We start from the raw sequence: 21386 nt of genomic DNA, 5'->3' as shown, positions 1-21386 counted from the left end.
GGATCTGAACCGGACATTTCCACTTGGATGGAGTCTGTCTTAGTGCAGCTTTCGGACATAGGACAGGTCACATCCTTACATTCGTTTGGCTGCAAGACCCACATCATTGCCATCAAAATCAGAAAATTTCAACTAAAAATATCCTACCTCCAATACACCTAATGAGCTCGTGAGGAGACATCTAACCCTAAGCAGATCGAGCTTTTAATTAGGTAAAGGCTGGTGGGTTTGTAACAGTAACCTTAGTCCAAGAAAGAGAGAAAAACAAACTTACCAGGGTTGGGTTTTCTGGAACTGAAATAGAGCAGAAAACGATAATCATTTCTTTATCATCAACAAGAAGTCATGGTGTATTCATATGCCTTCTGGCCAATGAGGTTTTCTCTCACTTTTGGTGCAATGCTCGCTGTTGCCTCATTATTTAAATTCCCCCTTATTGTCGACTAATAAAGGATTCTCACATTTATCCATTCAGTTCATCGGCAAACTCAATATCCCCACCCATTTCTACATTAAACAGTTGTTAAATCCCTGGTTTGAAAAATTGTATTTGCTATTTTTAGAGTCCTTTGCTCTTTTGGCATGGGGTTTGGTTGCATATGCACATCTTCGTATCCACATCATGTCCACTTTATTTCATCTTAACTTCATAATTTTCGTCTAACCCTTACCGCATTTATATGATGGGCAGCAGTTAGTCTCAGGATCATAATCTTTCCGTACAATGAAACCAGGGGCACATTCTGGAACGTTGGGACATGATGGGCAATCTGGAAAGGAAGAAGAGAAGGAAAAGGTGAAGACTGAAGATGACCGAGCTCTCACCCAAACAGAAGAATGAGTGGAGAGATACATAGACACCATGCAATTTACTGGATGAAGGCCATGACTGCTCACCTGGCAGAGAGAGGTGGATGGACGGTATGGTTAGAGGACGAGAAGGGAATAGTACGGACGGAATTTGTTATTATTTAGACAAGAGAGGATAAACTTGGTAAGAACACTGAGAAGACGAAAAGGATCTTAACGGGCCCATTACATCTTGATTATTAAGGACTGGGAGTTGATGAGCTGTAATGTATCTAAAAGCAGCGAACAGTGAGGGCTAACACATTCGGGAGTGCATCCATTGATATAGTTAGGAATGGCATAGAATAAGAAAATGTTATACATCATTCTGAATTCTTCGTATTTGCAAGAAGTCAAGTTTTTAATCGCTTTTTAATCTCTTAAGTAATTTACCAAAGTTTCATATACATGTGGGCCAGGCTCTAAATTCTAAGTTAACATTACTTTTGAATATATTGAGAATAAGCTGCTGTAGAACGAGGAGAAGAAAGGACCAAAAGGGGATATGATTAGGGTTTTTTAATGAATGAGCAATGTGCAACAGATACATAGGTAACAGATATCGATTATTTACTCTATCGGATAGTACCAGAACTGGGGAACATTCCTTGAAACTGAAGGGCAGCAGATATAAGACAAACTGGAGAAAGTATTTTTTCACTCAGCGCACAATCAAGCTGGAGGATGTGGTCATGGCTTTTGTCGCTATCACAGCACTGAATCTTTACTCATCTCTAGTTTTGACACTATTCACCATGGCTTTGACTCTGCCACATGCTATATTCTCTTTCTTACATATTTCTTCAGCTTTCCAAACCTTAGATCACATCATCTTACTTTCTCGACTTTCTGAAGTGGGTATATGGGGTTCTGTCCTTGCTTTGTTTTCTTCATATATGTCTGACCATACTCAGATTGGGTCCCTAATATTTCAGGAGTAGCTCAAGGATCTGGATTGTCTGCTACGCTCTTTACTGTTGATCAAACTCCGCTCTCTTGTCTGCACTTGGAGTTACCTATAAGTTCTACACCGATGATATACACTTCTTCTTTCCCATTGTTTCTTCCCAGTCTTCCTCAATTTAACTTTGCTTCTATCTGCCTTCACTCTATTCGGTGTTGGCTTTCTGCTAATCTTTTATCTCTGAATATTAAAAAAACTAATATTCTTCCCCGTTTGGTATTCCTGAGTTCATTCAAATCTTGGGTGAAACCATCCCGATTTCTCCTACAGATCACATCCTTGGTGTCATGCTAGACACCACTCTATCCATGATACCACAAATTAAATCTGTAATTAAAAATTCCTTCTTCAAGTTAAGGATGTTAAGAATCTTAAGATGTATATTACCACCAGTTAGCTTTTGTACAGTCCTCCATGCACTTCTATTCCCTTCTATTGACTATTGTAATTGTCTCTATGTTGGTCTCTCTCCAAATTCTCTCCATGCTCTTTAAATAATCCAGAATTCTGCTGCACGCTTGCTTACCAACACACCTATTCGTCATCAAATTACTCCTGTTTTAAAAGATTTATATTAACTACCGATCTCTGCACGTATTAAATACAAAATTGCTATCTCCACAACCTATTACAGAATGTTAAAAGCCCATGGATAAGCTCCATAAAGGTGAATTTCAAAAGCCCGATTTGCGCTGAAATTAGGGGATTTGCGGATATGTTGGGCTGGTGAACGCCAAGCAGATTTTAAAAGCTGGCCGGATTCGCGCATACCTGCCACTCCGCGCACAAATGAAAAGTTCCAAAAAAGGGGCGAGCATGGGCGTTCCTGGATTTAAAATAGAAATTAGCCTGTAATGTGCATTGGCACACGCTGGGGCCCCCTGCCACGTAACTTACTTCTCCTACAGATGAAGTGTAACTTCTAAAAAAAATAATTCTAGACAGATCAGCGGAGGTTTTAGGGTTGTGTCTAACAGGGAGGAAGGAAGGGTATTAAACTAGGGATTTTGTAAGACCTATCACTTAACTGGGCGAATGGAACCAAATGGGAAAACTGGCAATGGCGTCGGGGCACGTGTCTTTTAAAATCCCCCACTTACATGGTAGAAGCGGCATTTGCGCACACCGGCAGGCGCTCACTTCAAATTGCGTGGACATGTGTGGACAGTCAAGCTATTTTACAACATGTGCGTATATACAAGTTTATGTTATAAAATGGCCGCGTCCCTAACTTGTGCGCCCTTGTGCCGCTATGAAAGTTACCGTCATACTGGGCATTCATACCCCAGCTCGGATTCTCCATCCATCAAGTCAGTTTCTCTTAGATGTCTCGTTTTGCCTACACATGTGAGCGCTCTCTCTCAATATATAGCCCTATTTTCTGGAATTCCCTTTCCTTATAACTCATGAGTGATGCAAAGCTATTTTAAAATGTACTAAAAACACACTTATTCACTGAGGATTTTCCATAAGTCTGTACCCTCATTTTGCTTGCCAGTTTCCATCAGACTTTGCTCAAGTTGCTTAATTTTGCTGTGTAGGGTTTGTTCAGTTTGGTTTAGTCCTGTATTGTTGTTTTGCTTGCTTTTTATGAATGTTTTATTGTACCCTGCCTGTAACTTTAGAGAAGCGAGCAATAAATGCTTTTAAATAAATCAATAACATAACTGAATTTAAAAGAGGTTTGGACAAGTTCATGGAAGAAAAGTCCATAAACGATTATTAGCAAGGTAGGCTTGACAAAGGTCATCACTTACTCCTTGGAGTAGGCAACAAGAAATGACTCAGAATAACTAAGGCAGGGTATGGGTTCTTAATACTTCTAATGGTGTAGGGATTTCTTTGTTTGTTACAGTAATTTCCTAAGTTTTTTGCAGCCTCTCATCTACTTACCACAGTCATAATCAGGGCAGCAGGGATCTGAACCGGACATTTCCACTTGGATGGAGTCTGTCTTAGTGCAGCTTTCGGACATAGGACAGGTCACATCCTTACATTCGTTTGGCTGCAAGACCCACATCATTGCCATCAAAATCAGAAAATTCCAACCATAAATATCCTTCCTCCAATACACCTAATGAGCACACGAGTAGACATCTAACGCTTGGAAACCAAGCTTTTAATTATAGAAAGGCTGGTGGGTTTGTAACATTAACCTTAGACCAAGAGAGAAAGAAAAACAAACTTACCAGGGTTGGGTTTTCTGGAGCTGAAATAGAGCAGAAAACGATAATCATTTCTTTATCATTAACAACAAGACACGGTGTAGTCATATGCCTTCTGAGCCAATGTAGTTTTCTGTCTGTTTTGGTGCAATGCTGGCTGTTGCTTCATTGCTTGTATTCCCCTTTTGTCAGCTGATAAAGCGATTCTCACATTTATCCATTCAGTTTTCTGCAAACTCAATATCTCCACCCATTTCTACATTAAACAGTTGTTAAATCTCTGGTTTTAAAAGTGTTTTAGCTATTTTTAGAGAGTCCTTAGCTCTTTTGGCATGCGATTTGGTTGCATTTACGTATCTCCAGACCCACATTCTCTCCACATTATTTCTTATAATTTTCCTCTAACTCTTACCGCATTGGTATGTTGGGCAGCACTCAGTCTCAGGGTCATAATCTTTCCGTAAGATGAGACCAGGGCCACAGTCTGGAATTGAGGGACATGCTGAGCACACTGGAAAAGAGGGAGAGAGGGGAAAGGTGAACATCAAGGATAGAGAAAGCAAAAGATGAGTGAGCTCTGACCCAAACAAAACAGTGAGTGGAGCGGGACACAAACACCATGTACTGGATGAAGGCTATGACTGCTCACCTGCCATGGGAGGGAGTGAATGGATGGTATGGTTAGAGGAGGAGAAAGGAATGGAATGGATGGGATTTGTTATTGTCTAGACAAGAGAGGATGAAGAGGAGGATCTGAATGGGCTCCTTAATTTGTAGGGACTGGGAGTTGATGAGCTGAATGTATCTAATTGCAGTGTACATTGAGAGCTTACACAGGCAGGAGTGCATGAAGTCAATACAGTGATGAATGGCATTGAGTAAATTAATGTTATTCACCCTTCTGGATTCTTCATATTTGCAAGAAGTCTGGCTTTTATTTGCTTCTTTTAAGGAATTTACTAAAATGTTATCTACATATTGCCCGGGCCCTGCCCTAAATTTGGTCCCTACGCCATAAGTAAGGAACGTTTTTCCAAAATTCTAAGTTAACCTCTACTTTTGGATATATATGAGAATATGGTGGTGGAAAGATTGGAGAAGAGACGACCAAGAGAGGATGTGAAGGAGGTATTTAAAATCGTGAGGAGGCCACAACAGATGAACAGGATGGTTATTTACTCTTTCAGATAGTCCAAAAACAATTATTAGATAGGTAGATTGGGTAGATTTATGGAGATTTTCAGTGAAAATGTTAGCAGTTAAGTTTGACTGAAAATGTTCATGTGAATAGCCACTTAAAATTAACCAGTTATCTTTGGTTCTAAGTAGCTTTTATGAAAGTTGACTCCAAAGCTATGAAAGCTAAAGGATGCTAAAGACCTGCTAAGAACAATAAAACATTGTTTCCCACTCTCTCTTGGAGGTTCTCCTAACTAATTGGATTTTCAGTTTTGCCACAGTGAATATGCATGAGATCGATTGGCATACCCTGGGTCTCCAATGTATGCAGACCTTATCTCATGGTTAAGTCTGCCTCCATGAGTAAGATGGAAAACACTAAATTAAAGGGATAGGTTTGCAGGTAGGATTAGGATTGACATAGACGTTAAAGTCGAAGTTAGTATTAGAATTAGGCTTAGGACTGTGATTGTTTACAGTATAGATTGAAATTAGGATTAGGAGGGAAATTAGATTTAATATTTAGCGTATGTGGTATGGTCAGGTTAGGACTGAGTTTAGGAATAGGATTGGTGTTAGTATTAGAAACTGAAGTTAGGATTAGGAGTGAAGATAGGTTTAGTATTGAGGTTAGGGTTAAGATAGGGTTAGTATTCAGATTAGAATTTTCGTTAGGGTTAGGACTGAGTTTATCAATAGGATTGATGTTAGGATCAGAGATTAAGGTTAGGATTAGGAGTGAAGTTAGATTTAGTATTGAAGTTAAGGTAAGGACTGGGATTGTATAAGGTTTGGCATACAGTTACGTTTATGACTGAATTTAAGAATAGGACTAAGAATTAGAGACTGAGTTAAAGATTTGGATCAAGATTAAAGATAGGAAATAGTGTTAAGATTGCGGTCACGGTGAAGGTTAATGTTCGTAACATGGCAATGATGCGAGATAAAGACCAAATGGTCCATCCAGTCTGACTAGCATGTGGTTTATGGGAGTAACTGCCACATAATGCATGTTACTTCCATATGTTTTGCTAACGATAGTAACAGCCACACCATAGAGGTTACCAACATCCGTTCTGTGAAAGGCAGTAGCTGCTGCTGCACCATGCAGGTTACCCCCATGTATTCTGAAAGATAGTTACTGCCCCTTTGTGCAGCTTTAGTGTTTTCCATGCATGCTTTTCAAATTTATGTTCGCTCATTAATTCAGAAGTGCTCAGTACACAAACTTTCACTCACCACATTTGTATGCCTCACAGCAGGGATTATTACTCTCAACCATTACACTGATGGCATCTTTCTGCTGACATGAAGATGAGGGGCACACAACGTCCGTGCACGATGAAGGCTGTGGTGAACGTAATATAAATATCAGACCCAAATCATCACCGAAACCTACATTTTTCTTAGCTTTCGTCTTTGATTGATTTTTGCCCGTACTTCTTGCATTTTTAATCCGTCCCTCCATATGGGAAACATCACTCTGTATATCCTTTAGAGTAAAAGCCAGATTTTGGTGGATCAGTCCCTTTATTATGACTGATCCACCATGATCTCTTCTGTTTCGCAAACAGATGGAGAGCTCTTTCTTTACATACCACAGGTACCTGGAGGTATTTCTCTAACCCCAGTACTGCCCTTTCATGGTCCTAGGTTTTTGCTTCCTAGAGAGTCCCCTGCATACCTGACTGTATTAGAAAATAAGATGATGGGATGAGACTGTACCCAAACCTCTAACCTGTGAAGCCTTTTCTGAAAAATGATCATTAAACTTACCACAGTTGGGGGTGGTCCTGCATTAGCTGAAAAAAACAAGATAATAATGAATGAATTTAATAATTTGAGCCTTTAGGAATTGTTATGCTCGTCTCCTAGCTCAGATCCTGTCTATGACTTACTCCTGAATACAGCAAGATATGATTTTCCGTCATAAAAGTCAAGTCAAGACTTGAGAATGTACAGAGCAGGGCTATCAGTTTGGAGCACGAACCCTAGAGTGGCAACTATGAAGGACAGAGCGGGCAAATTAAACCAATGTAACCTAAAAGAGAGAAGGACCCAGAGGAGGTGATGATATTTTTCAATATACTGAGTGATGATATTTCTAGGGGCATTGGGATGATATGGGTTAAAAGTTCATTCAGGTGACTAACTAGCAAATGAGGTATGTACTTTCTATCCTGCACACACCAGCCTGATATTCAAACACAACAGATTCATGTCATTTTCATTTGAAGATTAGGTTGTTATGTGGATAAAAAGCAATCTGCATTCTTCAAGTTGTTCCCTATGTAGGTGTAAAGTACATTTTCCAAAATTAAATGTATGCACAAGGTTTACAACCCTGCCCTCCAAATGCTTCCCGTGATGTCTCCTTTTAATGCAGCGGAATGTAGGCACATTGTGTTAGTATGATTTACCTTTAGTTTTCCCTTTGCTGCACCTTCACTTATCCACACCCTCCATTTATTCATCTTAGCCTCTTGCTTATACTTACGACATGTGTACGTGGGGCAGCACTCAGACTCTGGGTCGAGTCTTTGGGTTGGTGCGCTTCCATCCTTGCAGATTGGTGGTGGCTGGCAGTCTGGGCACGCTGCAGAAGGAGGGGAAGAGGAGAAGGGAAAGCAAAAGAAAATCTCAGTTCTAAACCTTACTCGGACATCCTGCAAACTGGGAACCTATTGTGGAATCCCAACTGGTTAAAAGATAGAAAACAGAGAGTAAGGCTAAATGATAAAGTTTCCCAATGGAGCTTGGTGAAATGTGGCATGCCTCATGGATCTCTTCTGGGACCACTGCTTTTTAATGTATTTATAAACGACCTGGAAATCGGATCAACAAGTGAGCTGATCACATTTCCTGATGATACAAAATCATTCAAAGGTGTTAAATCACAAGAGGATTGTGAAGAATTGCAGGAGGATATTGCAAAACTGGAGACTAGGCAAGCAAATAGCAAATGAAATTTAATGAGGACAAGTGCAAAGTGATGGGCTTAGGGAAGAGTAACCCAAATTATAGCTACATAATGCAAGGTTTCACATTTGAAGTCACCACTCAGGAAAAAGATCTAGGTGTCATCACTGAAAATATGTTGAAATCTTCTCAGTGTGCAGCAGCAGCCAGTAAAGCAAATAGAATGCTTGGAATTATTAGAAAAACAATGGAGAATAAAACAGAGATTATCATAATGCCTCTTTATTGCTCTATGGATACCTCTCATCTTGCAGCCTCTCATCTACTTACCACAGTCATAATCAGGGCAGCAGGGATCTGAACCGGACATTTCCACTTGGATGGAGTCTGTCTTAGTGCAGCTTTCGGACATAGGACAGGTCACATCCTTACATTCGTTTGGCTGCAAGACCCACATCATTGCCATCAAAATCAGAAAATTTCAACTAAAAATATCCTACCTCCAATACACCTAATGAGCTCGTGAGGAGACATCTAACCCTAAGCAGATCGAGCTTTTAATTAGGTAAAGGCTGGTGGGTTTGTAACAGTAACCTTAGTCCAAGAGAGAGAGAAAAACAAACTTACCAGGGTTGGGTTTTCTGGAACTGAAATAGAGCAGAAAACGATAATCATTTCTTTATCATCAACAAGAAGTCATGGTGTATTCATATGCCTTCTGGCCAATGAGGTTTTCTCTCACTTTTGGTGCAATGCTCGCTGTTGCCTCATTATTTAAATTCCCCCTTATTGTCGACTAATAAAGGATTCTCACATTTATCCATTCAGTTCATCGGCAAACTCAATATCCCCACCCATTTCTACATTAAACAGTTGTTAAATCCCTGGTTTGAAAAATTGTATTTGCTATTTTTAGAGTCCTTTGCTCTTTTGGCATGGGGTTTGGTTGCATATGCACATCTTCGTATCCACATCATGTCCACTTTATTTCATCTTAACTTCATAATTTTCGTCTAACCCTTACCGCATTTATATGATGGGCAGCAGTTAGTCTCAGGATCATAATCTTTCCGTACAATGAAACCAGGGGCACATTCTGGAACGTTGGGACATGATGGGCAATCTGGAAAGGAAGAAGAGAAGGAAAAGGTGAAGACTGAAGATGACCGAGCTCTCACCCAAACAGAAGAATGAGTGGAGAGATACATAGACACCATGCAATTTACTGGATGAAGGCCATGACTGCTCACCTGGCAGAGAGAGGTGGATGGACGGTATGGTTAGAGGACGAGAAGGGAATAGTACGGACGGAATTTGTTATTATTTAGACAAGAGAGGATAAACTTGGTAAGAACACTGAGAAGACGAAAAGGATCTTAACGGGCCCATTACATCTTGATTATTAAGGACTGGGAGTTGATGAGCTGTAATGTATCTAAAAGCAGCGAACAGTGAGGGCTAACACATTCGGGAGTGCATCCATTGATATAGTTAGGAATGGCATAGAATAAGAAAATGTTATACATCATTCTGAATTCTTCGTATTTGCAAGAAGTCAAGTTTTTAATCGCTTTTTAATCTCTTAAGTAATTTACCAAAGTTTCATATACATGTGGGCCAGGCTCTAAATTCTAAGTTAACATTACTTTTGAATATATTGAGAATAAGCTGCTGTAGAACGAGGAGAAGAAAGGACCAAAAGGGGATATGATTAGGGTTTTTTAATGAATGAGCAATGTGCAACAGATACATAGGTAACAGATATCGATTATTTACTCTATCGGATAGTACCAGAACTGGGGAACATTCCTTGAAACTGAAGGGCAGCAGATATAAGACAAACTGGAGAAAGTATTTTTTCACTCAGCGCACAATCAAGCTGGAGGATGTGGTCATGGCTTTTGTCGCTATCACAGCACTGAATCTTTACTCATCTCTAGTTTTGACACTATTCACCATGGCTTTGACTCTGCCACATGCTATATTCTCTTTCTTACATATTTCTTCAGCTTTCCAAACCTTAGATCACATCATCTTACTTTCTCGACTTTCTGAAGTGGGTATATGGGGTTCTGTCCTTGCTTTGTTTTCTTCATATATGTCTGACCATACTCAGATTGGGTCCCTAATATTTCAGGAGTAGCTCAAGGATCTGGATTGTCTGCTACGCTCTTTACTGTTGATCAAACTCCGCTCTCTTGTCTGCACTTGGAGTTACCTATAAGTTCTACACCGATGATATACACTTCTTCTTTCCCATTGTTTCTTCCCAGTCTTCCTCAATTTAACTTTGCTTCTATCTGCCTTCACTCTATTCGGTGTTGGCTTTCTGCTAATCTTTTATCTCTGAATATTAAAAAAACTAATATTCTTCCCCGTTTGGTATTCCTGAGTTCATTCAAATCTTGGGTGAAACCATCCCGATTTCTCCTACAGATCACATCCTTGGTGTCATGCTAGACACCACTCTATCCATGATACCACAAATTAAATCTGTAATTAAAAATTCCTTCTTCAAGTTAAGGATGTTAAGAATCTTAAGATGTATATTACCACCAGTTAACTTTTGTACAGTCCTCCATGCACTTCTATTCCCTTCTATTGACTATTGTAATTGTCTCTATGTTGGTCTCTCTCCAAATTCTCTCCATGCTCTTTAAATAATCCAGAATTCTGCTGCACGCTTGCTTACCAACACACCTATTCGTCATCAAATTACTCCTGTTTTAAAAGATTTATATTAACTACCGATCTCTGCACGTATTAAATACAAAATTGCTATCTCCACAACCTATTACAGAATGTTAAAAGCCCATGGATAAGCTCCATAAAGGTGAATTTCAAAAGCCCGATTTGCGCTGAAATTAGGGGATTTGCGGATATGTTGGGCTGGTGAACGCCAAGCAGATTTTAAAAGCTGGCCGGATTCGCGCATACCTGCCACTCCGCGCACAAATGAAAAGTTCCAAAAAAGGGGCGAGCATGGGCGTTCCTGGATTTAAAATAGAAATTAGCCTGTAATGTGCATTGGCACACGCTGGGGCCCCCTGCCACGTAACTTACTTCTCCTACAGATGAAGTGTAACTTCTAAAAAAAATAATTCTAGACAGATCAGCGGAGGTTTTAGGGTTGTGTCTAACAGGGAGGAAGGAAGGGTATTAAACTAGGGATTTTGTAAGACCTATCACTTAACTGGGCGAATGGAACCAAATGGGAAAACTGGCAATGGCGTCGGGGCACGTGTCTTTTAAAATCCCCCACTTACATGGTAGAAGCGGCATTTGCGCACACCGGCAGGCGCTCACTTCAAATTGCGTGGACATGTGTGGACAGTCAAGCTATTTTACAACATGTGCGTATATACAAGTTTATGTTATAAAATGGCCGCGTCCCTAACTTGTGCGCCCTTGTGCCGCTATGAAAGTTACCGTCATACTGGGCATTCATACCCCAGCTCGGATTCTCCATCCATCAAGTCAGTTTCTCTTAGATGTCTCGTTTTGCCTACACATGTGAGCGCTCTCTCTCAATATATAGCCCTATTCTCTGGAATTCCCTTTCCTTATAACTCATGAGTGATGCAAAGCTATTTTAAAATGTACTAAAAACACACTTATTCACTGAGGTTTTTCCATAAGTCTGTACCCTCATTTTGCTGCCAGTTTCCATCAGACTTTGCTCAAGTTGCTTAATTTTGCTGTGTAGGGTTTGTTCAGTTTGGTTTAGTCCTGTATTGTTGTTTTGCTTGCTTTTTATGAATGTTTTATTGTACCCTGCCTGTAACTTTGGAGAAGCGAGCAATAAATGCTTTTAAATAAATGAATAACATAACTGAATTTAAAAGAGGTTTGGACAAGTTCATGGAAGAAAAGTCCATAAACGATTATTAGCAAGGTAGGCTTGACAAAGGTCATCACTTACTCCTGGGAGTAGGCAACAAGAAATGACTCAGAATAACTAAGGCAGGGTATGGGTTCTTAATACTTCTAATGGTGTAGGGATTTCTTTGTTTGTTACAGTAATTTCCTAAGTTTTTTGCAGCCTCTCATCTACTTACCACAGTCATAATCAGGGCAGCAGGGATCTGAACCGGACATTTCCACTTGGATGGAGTCTGTCTTAGTGCAGCTTTCGGACATAGGACAGGTCACATCCTTACATTCGTTTGGCTGCAAGACCCACATCATTGCCATCAAAATCAGAAAATTCCAACCATAAATATCCTTCCTCCAATACACCTAATGAGCACACGAGTAGACATCTAACGCTTGGAAACCAAGCTTTTAATTATAGAAAGGCTGGTGGGTTTGTAACATTAACCTTAGACCAAGAGAGAAAGAAAAACAAACTTACCAGGGTTGGGTTTTCTGGAGCTGAAATAGAGCAGAAAACGATAATCATTTCTTTATCATTAACAACAAGACACGGTGTAGTCATATGCCTTCTGAGCCAATGTAGTTTTCTGTCTGTTTTGGTGCAATGCTGGCTGTTGCTTCATTGCTTGTATTCCCCTTTTGTCAGCTGATAAAGCGATTCTCACATTTATCCATTCAGTTTTCTGCAAACTCAATATCTCCACCCATTTCTACATTAAACAGTTGTTAAATCTCTGGTTTTAAAAGTGTTTTAGCTATTTTTAGAGAGTCCTTAGCTCTTTTGGCATGCGATTTGGTTGCATTTACGTATCTCCAGACCCACATTCTCTCCACATTATTTCTTATAATTTTCCTCTAACTCTTACCGCATTGGTATGTTGGGCAGCACTCAGTCTCAGGGTCATAATCTTTCCGTAAGATGAGACCAGGGCCACAGTCTGGAATTGAGGGACATGCTGAGCACACTGGAAAAGAGGGAGAGAGGGGAAAGGTGAACATCAAGGATAGAGAAAGCAAAAGATGAGTGAGCTCTGACCCAAACAAAACAGTGAGTGGAGCGGGACACAAACACCATGTACTGGATGAAGGCTATGACTGCTCACCTGCCATGGGAGGGAGTGAATGGATGGTATGGTTAGAGGAGGAGAAAGGAATGGAATGGATGGGATTTGTTATTGTCTAGACAAGAGAGGATGAAGAGGAGGATCTGAATGGGCTCCTTAATTTGTAGGGACTGGGAGTTGATGAGCTGAATGTATCTAATTGCAGTGTACATTGAGAGCTTACACAGGCAGGAGTGCATGAAGTCAATACAGTGATGAATGGCATTGAGTAAATTAATGTTATTCACCCTTCTGGATTCTTCATATTTGCAAGAAGTCTGGCTTTTATTTGCTTCTTTTAAGGAATTTACTAAAATGTTATCTACATATTGCCCGGGCCCTAAATTTGGTCCCTACGCCATAAGTAAGGAACGTTTTTCCAAAATTCTAAGTTAACCTCTACTTTTGGATATATATGAGGAATATGGTGGTGGAAAGATTGGAGAAGAGACGACCAAGAGAGGATGTGAAGGAGGTATTTAAAATCGTGAGGAGGCCACAACAGATGAACAGGATGGTTATTTACTCTTTCAGATAGTCCAAAAACAATTATTAGATAGGTAGATTGGGTAGATTTATGGAGATTTTCAGTGAAAATGTTAGCAGTTAAGTTTGACTGAAAATGTTCATGTGAATAGCCACTTAAAATTAACCAGTTATCTTTGGTTCTAAGTAGCTTTTATGAAAGTTGACTCCAAAGCTATGAAAGCTAAAGGATGCTAAAGACCTGCTAAGAACAATAAAACATTGTTTCCCACTCTCTCTTGGAGGTTCTCCTAACTAATTGGATTTTCAGTTTTGCCACAGTGAATATGCATGAGATCGATTGGCATACCCTGGGTCTCCAATGTATGCAGACCTTATCTCATGGTTAAGTCTGCCTCCATGAGTAAGATGGAAAACACTAAATTAAAGGGATAGGTTTGCAGGTAGGATTAGGATTGACATAGACGTTAAAGTCGAAGTTAGTATTAGAATTAGGCTTAGGACTGTGATTGTTTACAGTATAGATTGAAATTAGGATTAGGAGGGAAATTAGATTTAATATTTAGCGTATGTGGTATGGTCAGGTTAGGACTGAGTTTAGGAATAGGATTGGTGTTAGTATTAGAAACTGAAGTTAGGATTAGGAGTGAAGATAGGTTTAGTATTGAGGTTAGGGTTAAGATAGGGTTAGTATTCAGATTAGAATTTTCGTTAGGGTTAGGACTGAGTTTATCAATAGGATTGATGTTAGGATCAGAGATTAAGGTTAGGATTAGGAGTGAAGTTAGATTTAGTATTGAAGTTAAGGTAAGGACTGGGATTGTATAAGGTTTGGCATACAGTTACGTTTATGACTGAATTTAAGAATAGGACTAAGAATTAGAGACTGAGTTAAAGATTTGGATCAAGATTAAAGATAGGAAATAGTGTTAAGATTGCGGTCACGGTGAAGGTTAATGTTCGTAACATGGCAATGATGCGAGATAAAGACCAAATGGTCCATCCAGTCTGACTAGCATGTGGTTTATGGGAGTAACTGCCACATAATGCATGTTACTTCCATATGTTTTGCTAACGGTAGTAACAGCCACACCATAGAGGTTACCAACATCCGTTCTGTGAAAGGCAGTAGCTGCTGCTGCACCATGCAGGTTACCCCCATGTATTCTGAAAGATAGTTACTGCCCCTTTGTGCAGCTTTAGTGTTTTCCATGCATGCTTTTCAAATTTATGTTCGCTCATTAATTCAGAAGTGCTCAGTACACAAACTTTCACTCACCACATTTGTATGCCTCACAGCAGGGATTATTACTCTCAACCATTACACTGATGGCATCTTTCTGCTGACATGAAGATGAGGGGCACACAACGTCCGTGCACGATGAAGGCTGTGGTGAACGTAATATAAATATCAGACCCAAATCATCACCGAAACCTACATTTTTCTTAGCTTTCGTCTTTGATTGATTTTTGCCCGTACTTCTTGCATTTTTAATCCGTCCCTCCATATGGGAAACATCACTCTGTATATCCTTTAGAGTAAAAGCCAGATTTTGGTGGATCAGTCCCTTTATTATGACTGATCCACCATGATCTCTTCTGTTTCGCAAACAGATGGAGAGCTCTTTCTTTACATACCACAGGTACCTGGAGGTATTTCTCTAACCCCAGTACTGCCCTTTCATGGTCCTAGGTTTTTGCTTCCTAGAGAGTCCCCTGCATACCTGACTGTATTAGAAAATAAGATGATGGGATGAGACTGTACCCAAACCTCTAACCTGTGAAGCCTTTTCTGAAAAATGATCATTAAACTTACCACAGTTGGGGGTGGTCCTGCATTAGCTGAAAAAAACAAGATAATAATGAATGAATTTAATAATTTGAGCCTTTAGGAATTGTTATGCTCGTCTCCTAGCTCAGATCCTGTCTATGACTTACTCCTGAATACAGCAAGATATGATTTTCCGTCATAAAAGTCAAGTCAAGACTTGAGAATGTACAGAGCAGGGCTATCAGTTTGGAGCACGAACCCTAGAGTGGCAACTATGAAGACAGAGCGGGCAAATTAAACCAATGTAACCTAAAAGAGAGAAGGACCCAGAGGAGGTGATGATATTTTTCAATATACTGAGTGATGATATTTCTAGGGGCATTGGGATGATATGGGTTAAAAGTTCATTCAGGTGACTAACTAGCAAATGAGGTATGTACTTTCTATCCTGCACACACCAGCCTGATATTCAAACACAACAGATTCATGTCATTTTCATTTGAAGATTAGGTTGTTATGTGGATAAAAAGCAATCTGCATTCTTCAAGTTGTTCCCTATGTAGGTGTAAAGTACATTTTCCAAAATTAAATGTATGCACAAGGTTTACAACCCTGCCCTCCAAATGCTTCCCGTGATGTCTCCTTTTAATGCAGCGGAATGTAGGCACATTGTGTTAGTATGATTTACCTTTAGTTTTCCCTTTGCTGCACCTTCACTTATCCACACCCTCCATTTATTCATCTTAGCCTCTTGCTTATACTTACGACATGTGTACGTGGGGCAGCACTCAGACTCTGGGTCGAGTCTTTGGGTTGGTGCGCTTCCATCCTTGCAGATTGGTGGTGGCTGGCAGTCTGGGCACGCTGCAGAAGGAGGGGAAGAGGAGAAGGGAAAGCAAAAGAAAATCTCAGTTCTAAACCTTACTCGGACATCCTGCAAACTGGGAACCTATTGTGGAATCCCAACTGGTTAAAAGATAGAAAACAGAGAGTAAGGCTAAATGATAAAGTTTCCCAATGGAGCTTGGTGAAATGTGGCATGCCTCATGGATCTCTTCTGGGACCACTGCTTTTTAATGTATTTATAAACGACCTGGAAATCGGATCAACAAGTGAGCTGATCACATTTCCTGATGATACAAAATCATTCAAAGGTGTTAAATCACAAGAGGATTGTGAAGAATTGCAGGAGGATATTGCAAAACTGGAGACTAGGCAAGCAAATAGCAAATGAAATTTAATGAGGACAAGTGCAAAGTGATGGGCTTAGGGAAGAGTAACCCAAATTATAGCTACATAATGCAAGGTTTCACATTTGAAGTCACCACTCAGGAAAAAGATCTAGGTGTCATCACTGAAAATATGTTGAAATCTTCTCAGTGTGCAGCAGCAGCCAGTAAAGCAAATAGAATGCTTGGAATTATTAGAAAAACAATGGAGAATAAAACAGAGATTATCATAATGCCTCTTTATTGCTCTATGGATACCTCTCATCTTGCAGCCTCTCATCTACTTACCACAGTCATAATCAGGGCAGCAGGGATCTGAACCGGACATTTCCACTTGGATGGAGTCTGTCTTAGTGCAGCTTTCGGACATAGGACAGGTCACATCCTTACATTCGTTTGGCTGCAAGACCCACATCATTGCCATCAAAATCAGAAAATTTCAACTAAAAATATCCTACCTCCAATACACCTAATGAGCTCGTGAGGAGACATCTAACCCTAAGCAGATCGAGCTTTTAATTAGGTAAAGGCTGGTGGGTTTGTAACAGTAACCTTAGTCCAAGAGAGAGAGAAAAACAAACTTACCAGGGTTGGGTTTTCTGGAACTGAAATAGAGCAGAAAACGATAATCATTTCTTTATCATCAACAAGAAGTCATGGTGTATTCATATGCCTTCTGGCCAATGAGGTTTTCTCTCACTTTTGGTGCAATGCTCGCTGTTGCCTCATTATTTAAATTCCCCCTTATTGTCGACTAATAAAGGATTCTCACATTTATCCATTCAGTTCATCGGCAAACTCAATATCCCCACCCATTTCTACATTAAACAGTTGTTAAATCCCTGGTTTGAAAAATTGTATTTGCTATTTTTAGAGTCCTTTGCTCTTTTGGCATGGGGTTTGGTTGCATATGCACATCTTCGTATCCACATCATGTCCACTTTATTTCATCTTAACTTCATAATTTTCGTCTAACCCTTACCGCATTTATATGATGGGCAGCAGTTAGTCTCAGGATCATAATCTTTCCGTACAATGAAACCAGGGGCACATTCTGGAACGTTGGGACATGATGGGCAATCTGGAAAGGAAGAAGAGAAGGAAAAGGTGAAGACTGAAGATGACCGAGCTCTCACCCAAACAGAAGAATGAGTGGAGAGATACATAGACACCATGCAATTTACTGGATGAAGGCCATGACTGCTCACCTGGCAGAGAGAGGTGGATGGACGGTATGGTTAGAGGACGAGAAGGGAATAGTACGGACGGAATTTGTTATTATTTAGACAAGAGAGGATAAACTTGGTAAGAACACTGAGAAGACGAAAAGGATCTTAACGGGCCCATTACATCTTGATTATTAAGGACTGGGAGTTGATGAGCTGTAATGTATCTAAAAGCAGCGAACAGTGAGGGCTAACACATTCGGGAGTGCATCCATTGATATAGTTAGGAATGGCATAGAATAAGAAAATGTTATACATCATTCTGAATTCTTCGTATTTGCAAGAAGTCAAGTTTTTAATCGCTTTTTAATCTCTTAAGTAATTTACCAAAGTTTCATATACATGTGGGCCAGGCTCTAAATTCTAAGTTAACATTACTTTTGAATATATTGAGAATAAGCTGCTGTAGAACGAGGAGAAGAAAGGACCAAAAGGGGATATGATTAGGGTTTTTTAATGAATGAGCAATGTGCAACAGATACATAGGTAACAGATATCGATTATTTACTCTATCGGATAGTACCAGAACTGGGGAACATTCCTTGAAACTGAAGGGCAGCAGATATAAGACAAACTGGAGAAAGTATTTTTTCACTCAGCGCACAATCAAGCTGGAGGATGTGGTCATGGCTTTTGTCGCTATCACAGCACTGAATCTTTACTCATCTCTAGTTTTGACACTATTCACCATGGCTTTGACTCTGCCACATGCTATATTCTCTTTCTTACATATTTCTTCAGCTTTCCAAACCTTAGATCACATCATCTTACTTTCTCGACTTTCTGAAGTGGGTATATGGGGTTCTGTCCTTGCTTTGTTTTCTTCATATATGTCTGACCATACTCAGATTGGGTCCCTAATATTTCAGGAGTAGCTCAAGGATCTGGATTGTCTGCTACGCTCTTTACTGTTGATCAAACTCCGCTCTCTTGTCTGCACTTGGAGTTACCTATAAGTTCTACACCGATGATATACACTTCTTCTTTCCCATTGTTTCTTCCCAGTCTTCCTCAATTTAACTTTGCTTCTATCTGCCTTCACTCTATTCGGTGTTGGCTTTCTGCTAATCTTTTATCTCTGAATATTAAAAAAACTAATATTCTTCCCCGTTTGGTATTCCTGAGTTCATTCAAATCTTGGGTGAAACCATCCCGATTTCTCCTACAGATCACATCCTTGGTGTCATGCTAGACACCACTCTATCCATGATACCACAAATTAAATCTGTAATTAAAAATTCCTTCTTCAAGTTAAGGATGTTAAGAATCTTAAGATGTATATTACCACCAGTTAACTTTTGTACAGTCCTCCATGCACTTCTATTCCCTTCTATTGACTATTGTAATTGTCTCTATGTTGGTCTCTCTCCAAATTCTCTCCATGCTCTTTAAATAATCCAGAATTCTGCTGCACGCTTGCTTACCAACACACCTATTCGTCATCAAATTACTCCTGTTTTAAAAGATTTATATTAACTACCGATCTCTGCACGTATTAAATACAAAATTGCTATCTCCACAACCTATTACAGAATGTTAAAAGCCCATGGATAAGCTCCATAAAGGTGAATTTCAAAAGCCCGATTTGCGCTGAAATTAGGGGATTTGCGGATATGTTGGGCTGGTGAACGCCAAGCAGATTTTAAAAGCTGGCCGGATTCGCGCATACCTGCCACTCCGCGCACAAATGAAAAGTTCCAAAAAAGGGGCGAGCATGGGCGTTCCTGGATTTAAAATAGAAATTAGCCTGTAATGTGCATTGGCACACGCTGGGGCCCCCTGCCACGTAACTTACTTCTCCTACAGATGAAGTGTAACTTCTAAAAAAAATAATTCTAGACAGATCAGCGGAGGTTTTAGGGTTGTGTCTAACAGGGAGGAAGGAAGGGTATTAAACTAGGGATTTTGTAAGACCTATCACTTAACTGGGCGAATGGAACCAAATGGGAAAACTGGCAATGGCGTCGGGGCACGTGTCTTTTAAAATCCCCCACTTACATGGTAGAAGCGGCATTTGCGCACACCGGCAGGCGCTCACTTCAAATTGCGTGGACATGTGTGGACAGTCAAGCTATTTTACAACATGTGCGTATATACAAGTTTATGTTATAAAATGGCCGCGTCCCTAACTTGTGCGCCCTTGTGCCGCTATGAAAGTTACCGTCATACTGGGCATTCATACCCCAGCTCGGATTCTCCATCCATCAAGTCAGTTTCTCTTAGATGTCTCGTTTTGCCTACACATGTGAGCGCTCTCTCTCAATATATAGCCCTATTCTCTGGAATTCCCTTTCCTTATAACTCATGAGTGATGCAAAGCTATTTTAAAATGTACTAAAAACACACTTATTCACTGAGGTTTTTCCATAAGTCTGTACCCTCATTTTGCTGCCAGTTTCCATCAGACTTTGCTCAAGTTGCTTAATTTTGCTGTGTAGGGTTTGTTCAGTTTGGTTTAGTCCTGTATTGTTGTTTTGCTTGCTTTTTATGAATGTTTTATTGTACCCTGCCTGTAACTTTGGAGAAGCGAGCAATAAATGCTTTTAAATAAATGAATAACATAACTGAATTTAAAAGAGGTTTGGACAAGTTCATGGAAGAAAAGTCCATAAACGATTATTAGCAAGGTAGGCTTGACAAAGGTCATCACTTACTCCTGGGAGTAGGCAACAAGAAATGACTCAGAATAACTAAGGCAGGGTTTTGGATTCTTAATACTTCTAATGGTGTAGAGATTTCTTTGTTTGTTACAGTAATTTCCTAAGTTTTTTGCAGCCTCTCATCTACTTACCACAGTCATAATCAGGGCAGCAGGGATCTGAACCGGACATTTCCACTTGGATGGAGTCTGTCTTAGTGCAGCTTTCGGACAAAGGACAGGTCACATCCTTACATTCGTTTGGCTGCAAGACCCACATCATTGCCATCAAAATCAGAAAATTCCAACCATAAATATCCTTCCTCCAATACACCTAATGAGCACACGAGTAGACATCTAACGCTTGGAAACCGAGCTTTTAATTATAGAAAGGCTGGTGGGTTTGTAACATTAACCTTAGACCAAGAGAGAAAGAAAAACAAACTTACCAGGGTTGGGTTTTCTGGAGCTGAAATAGAGCAGAAAACGATAATCATTTCTTTATCATTAACAACAAGACACGGTGTAGTCATATGCCTTCTGAGCCAATGTAGTTTTCTGTCTGTTTTGGTGCAATGCTGGCTGTTGCTTCATTGCTTGTATTCCCCTTTTGTCAGCTGATAAAGCGATTCTCACATTTATCCATTCAGTTTTCTGCAAACTCAATATCCCCACCCATTTCTACATTAAACAGTTGTTAAATCTCTGGTTTTAAAAGTGTTTTAGCTATTTTTAGAGAGTCCTTAGCTCTTTTGGCATGCGATTTGGTTGCATTTACGTATTTCCAGACCCACATTCTCTCCACATTATTTCTTATAATTTTCCTCTAACTCTTACCGCATTGGTATGTTGGGCAGCACTCAGTCTCAGGGTCATAATCTTTCCGTAAGATGAGACCAGGGCCACAGTCTGGAATTGAGGGACATGCTGAGCACACTGGAAAAGAGGGAGAGAGGGGAAAGGTGAACATCAAGGATAGAG

At 40.0% G+C, this 21386-nt stretch overlaps 1 protein-coding gene across 1 annotated transcript in view; it reads right to left on the bottom strand.

The window, feature by feature from the left end:
• Window positions 1–21386, bottom strand: part of LOC115080300 — a 226983-nt gene that overhangs the window by 65818 nt on the left and 139779 nt on the right. The window contains exons 74-97 of the mRNA XM_029584450.1: window positions 21243–21341; window positions 20855–20874; window positions 20559–20670; window positions 17524–17622; window positions 17127–17146; window positions 16830–16941; window positions 16078–16176; window positions 15358–15383; window positions 14821–14929; window positions 12819–12917; window positions 12431–12450; window positions 12135–12246; window positions 9101–9199; window positions 8704–8723; window positions 8407–8518; window positions 7655–7753; window positions 6934–6959; window positions 6397–6505; window positions 4391–4489; window positions 4003–4022; window positions 3707–3818; window positions 672–770; window positions 275–294; window positions 2–89 (exon numbers count right to left, since the gene is read on the bottom strand). Of these exons, the coding sequence (XP_029440310.1) occupies window positions 2–89; window positions 275–294; window positions 672–770; window positions 3707–3818; window positions 4003–4022; window positions 4391–4489; window positions 6397–6505; window positions 6934–6959; window positions 7655–7753; window positions 8407–8518; window positions 8704–8723; window positions 9101–9199; window positions 12135–12246; window positions 12431–12450; window positions 12819–12917; window positions 14821–14929; window positions 15358–15383; window positions 16078–16176; window positions 16830–16941; window positions 17127–17146; window positions 17524–17622; window positions 20559–20670; window positions 20855–20874; window positions 21243–21341 (1830 nt within the window). The remainder of the gene's footprint in view (window position 1; window positions 90–274; window positions 295–671; window positions 771–3706; window positions 3819–4002; window positions 4023–4390; window positions 4490–6396; window positions 6506–6933; window positions 6960–7654; window positions 7754–8406; window positions 8519–8703; window positions 8724–9100; window positions 9200–12134; window positions 12247–12430; window positions 12451–12818; window positions 12918–14820; window positions 14930–15357; window positions 15384–16077; window positions 16177–16829; window positions 16942–17126; window positions 17147–17523; window positions 17623–20558; window positions 20671–20854; window positions 20875–21242; window positions 21342–21386) is intronic.

This window comes from Rhinatrema bivittatum, chromosome 19 (assembly GCF_901001135.1).
Source record: "Rhinatrema bivittatum chromosome 19, aRhiBiv1.1, whole genome shotgun sequence".
NCBI classification, from domain to species: domain Eukaryota; kingdom Metazoa; phylum Chordata; class Amphibia; order Gymnophiona; family Rhinatrematidae; genus Rhinatrema; species Rhinatrema bivittatum.
This window is presented reverse-complemented; position numbering and strand designations above follow the sequence as displayed.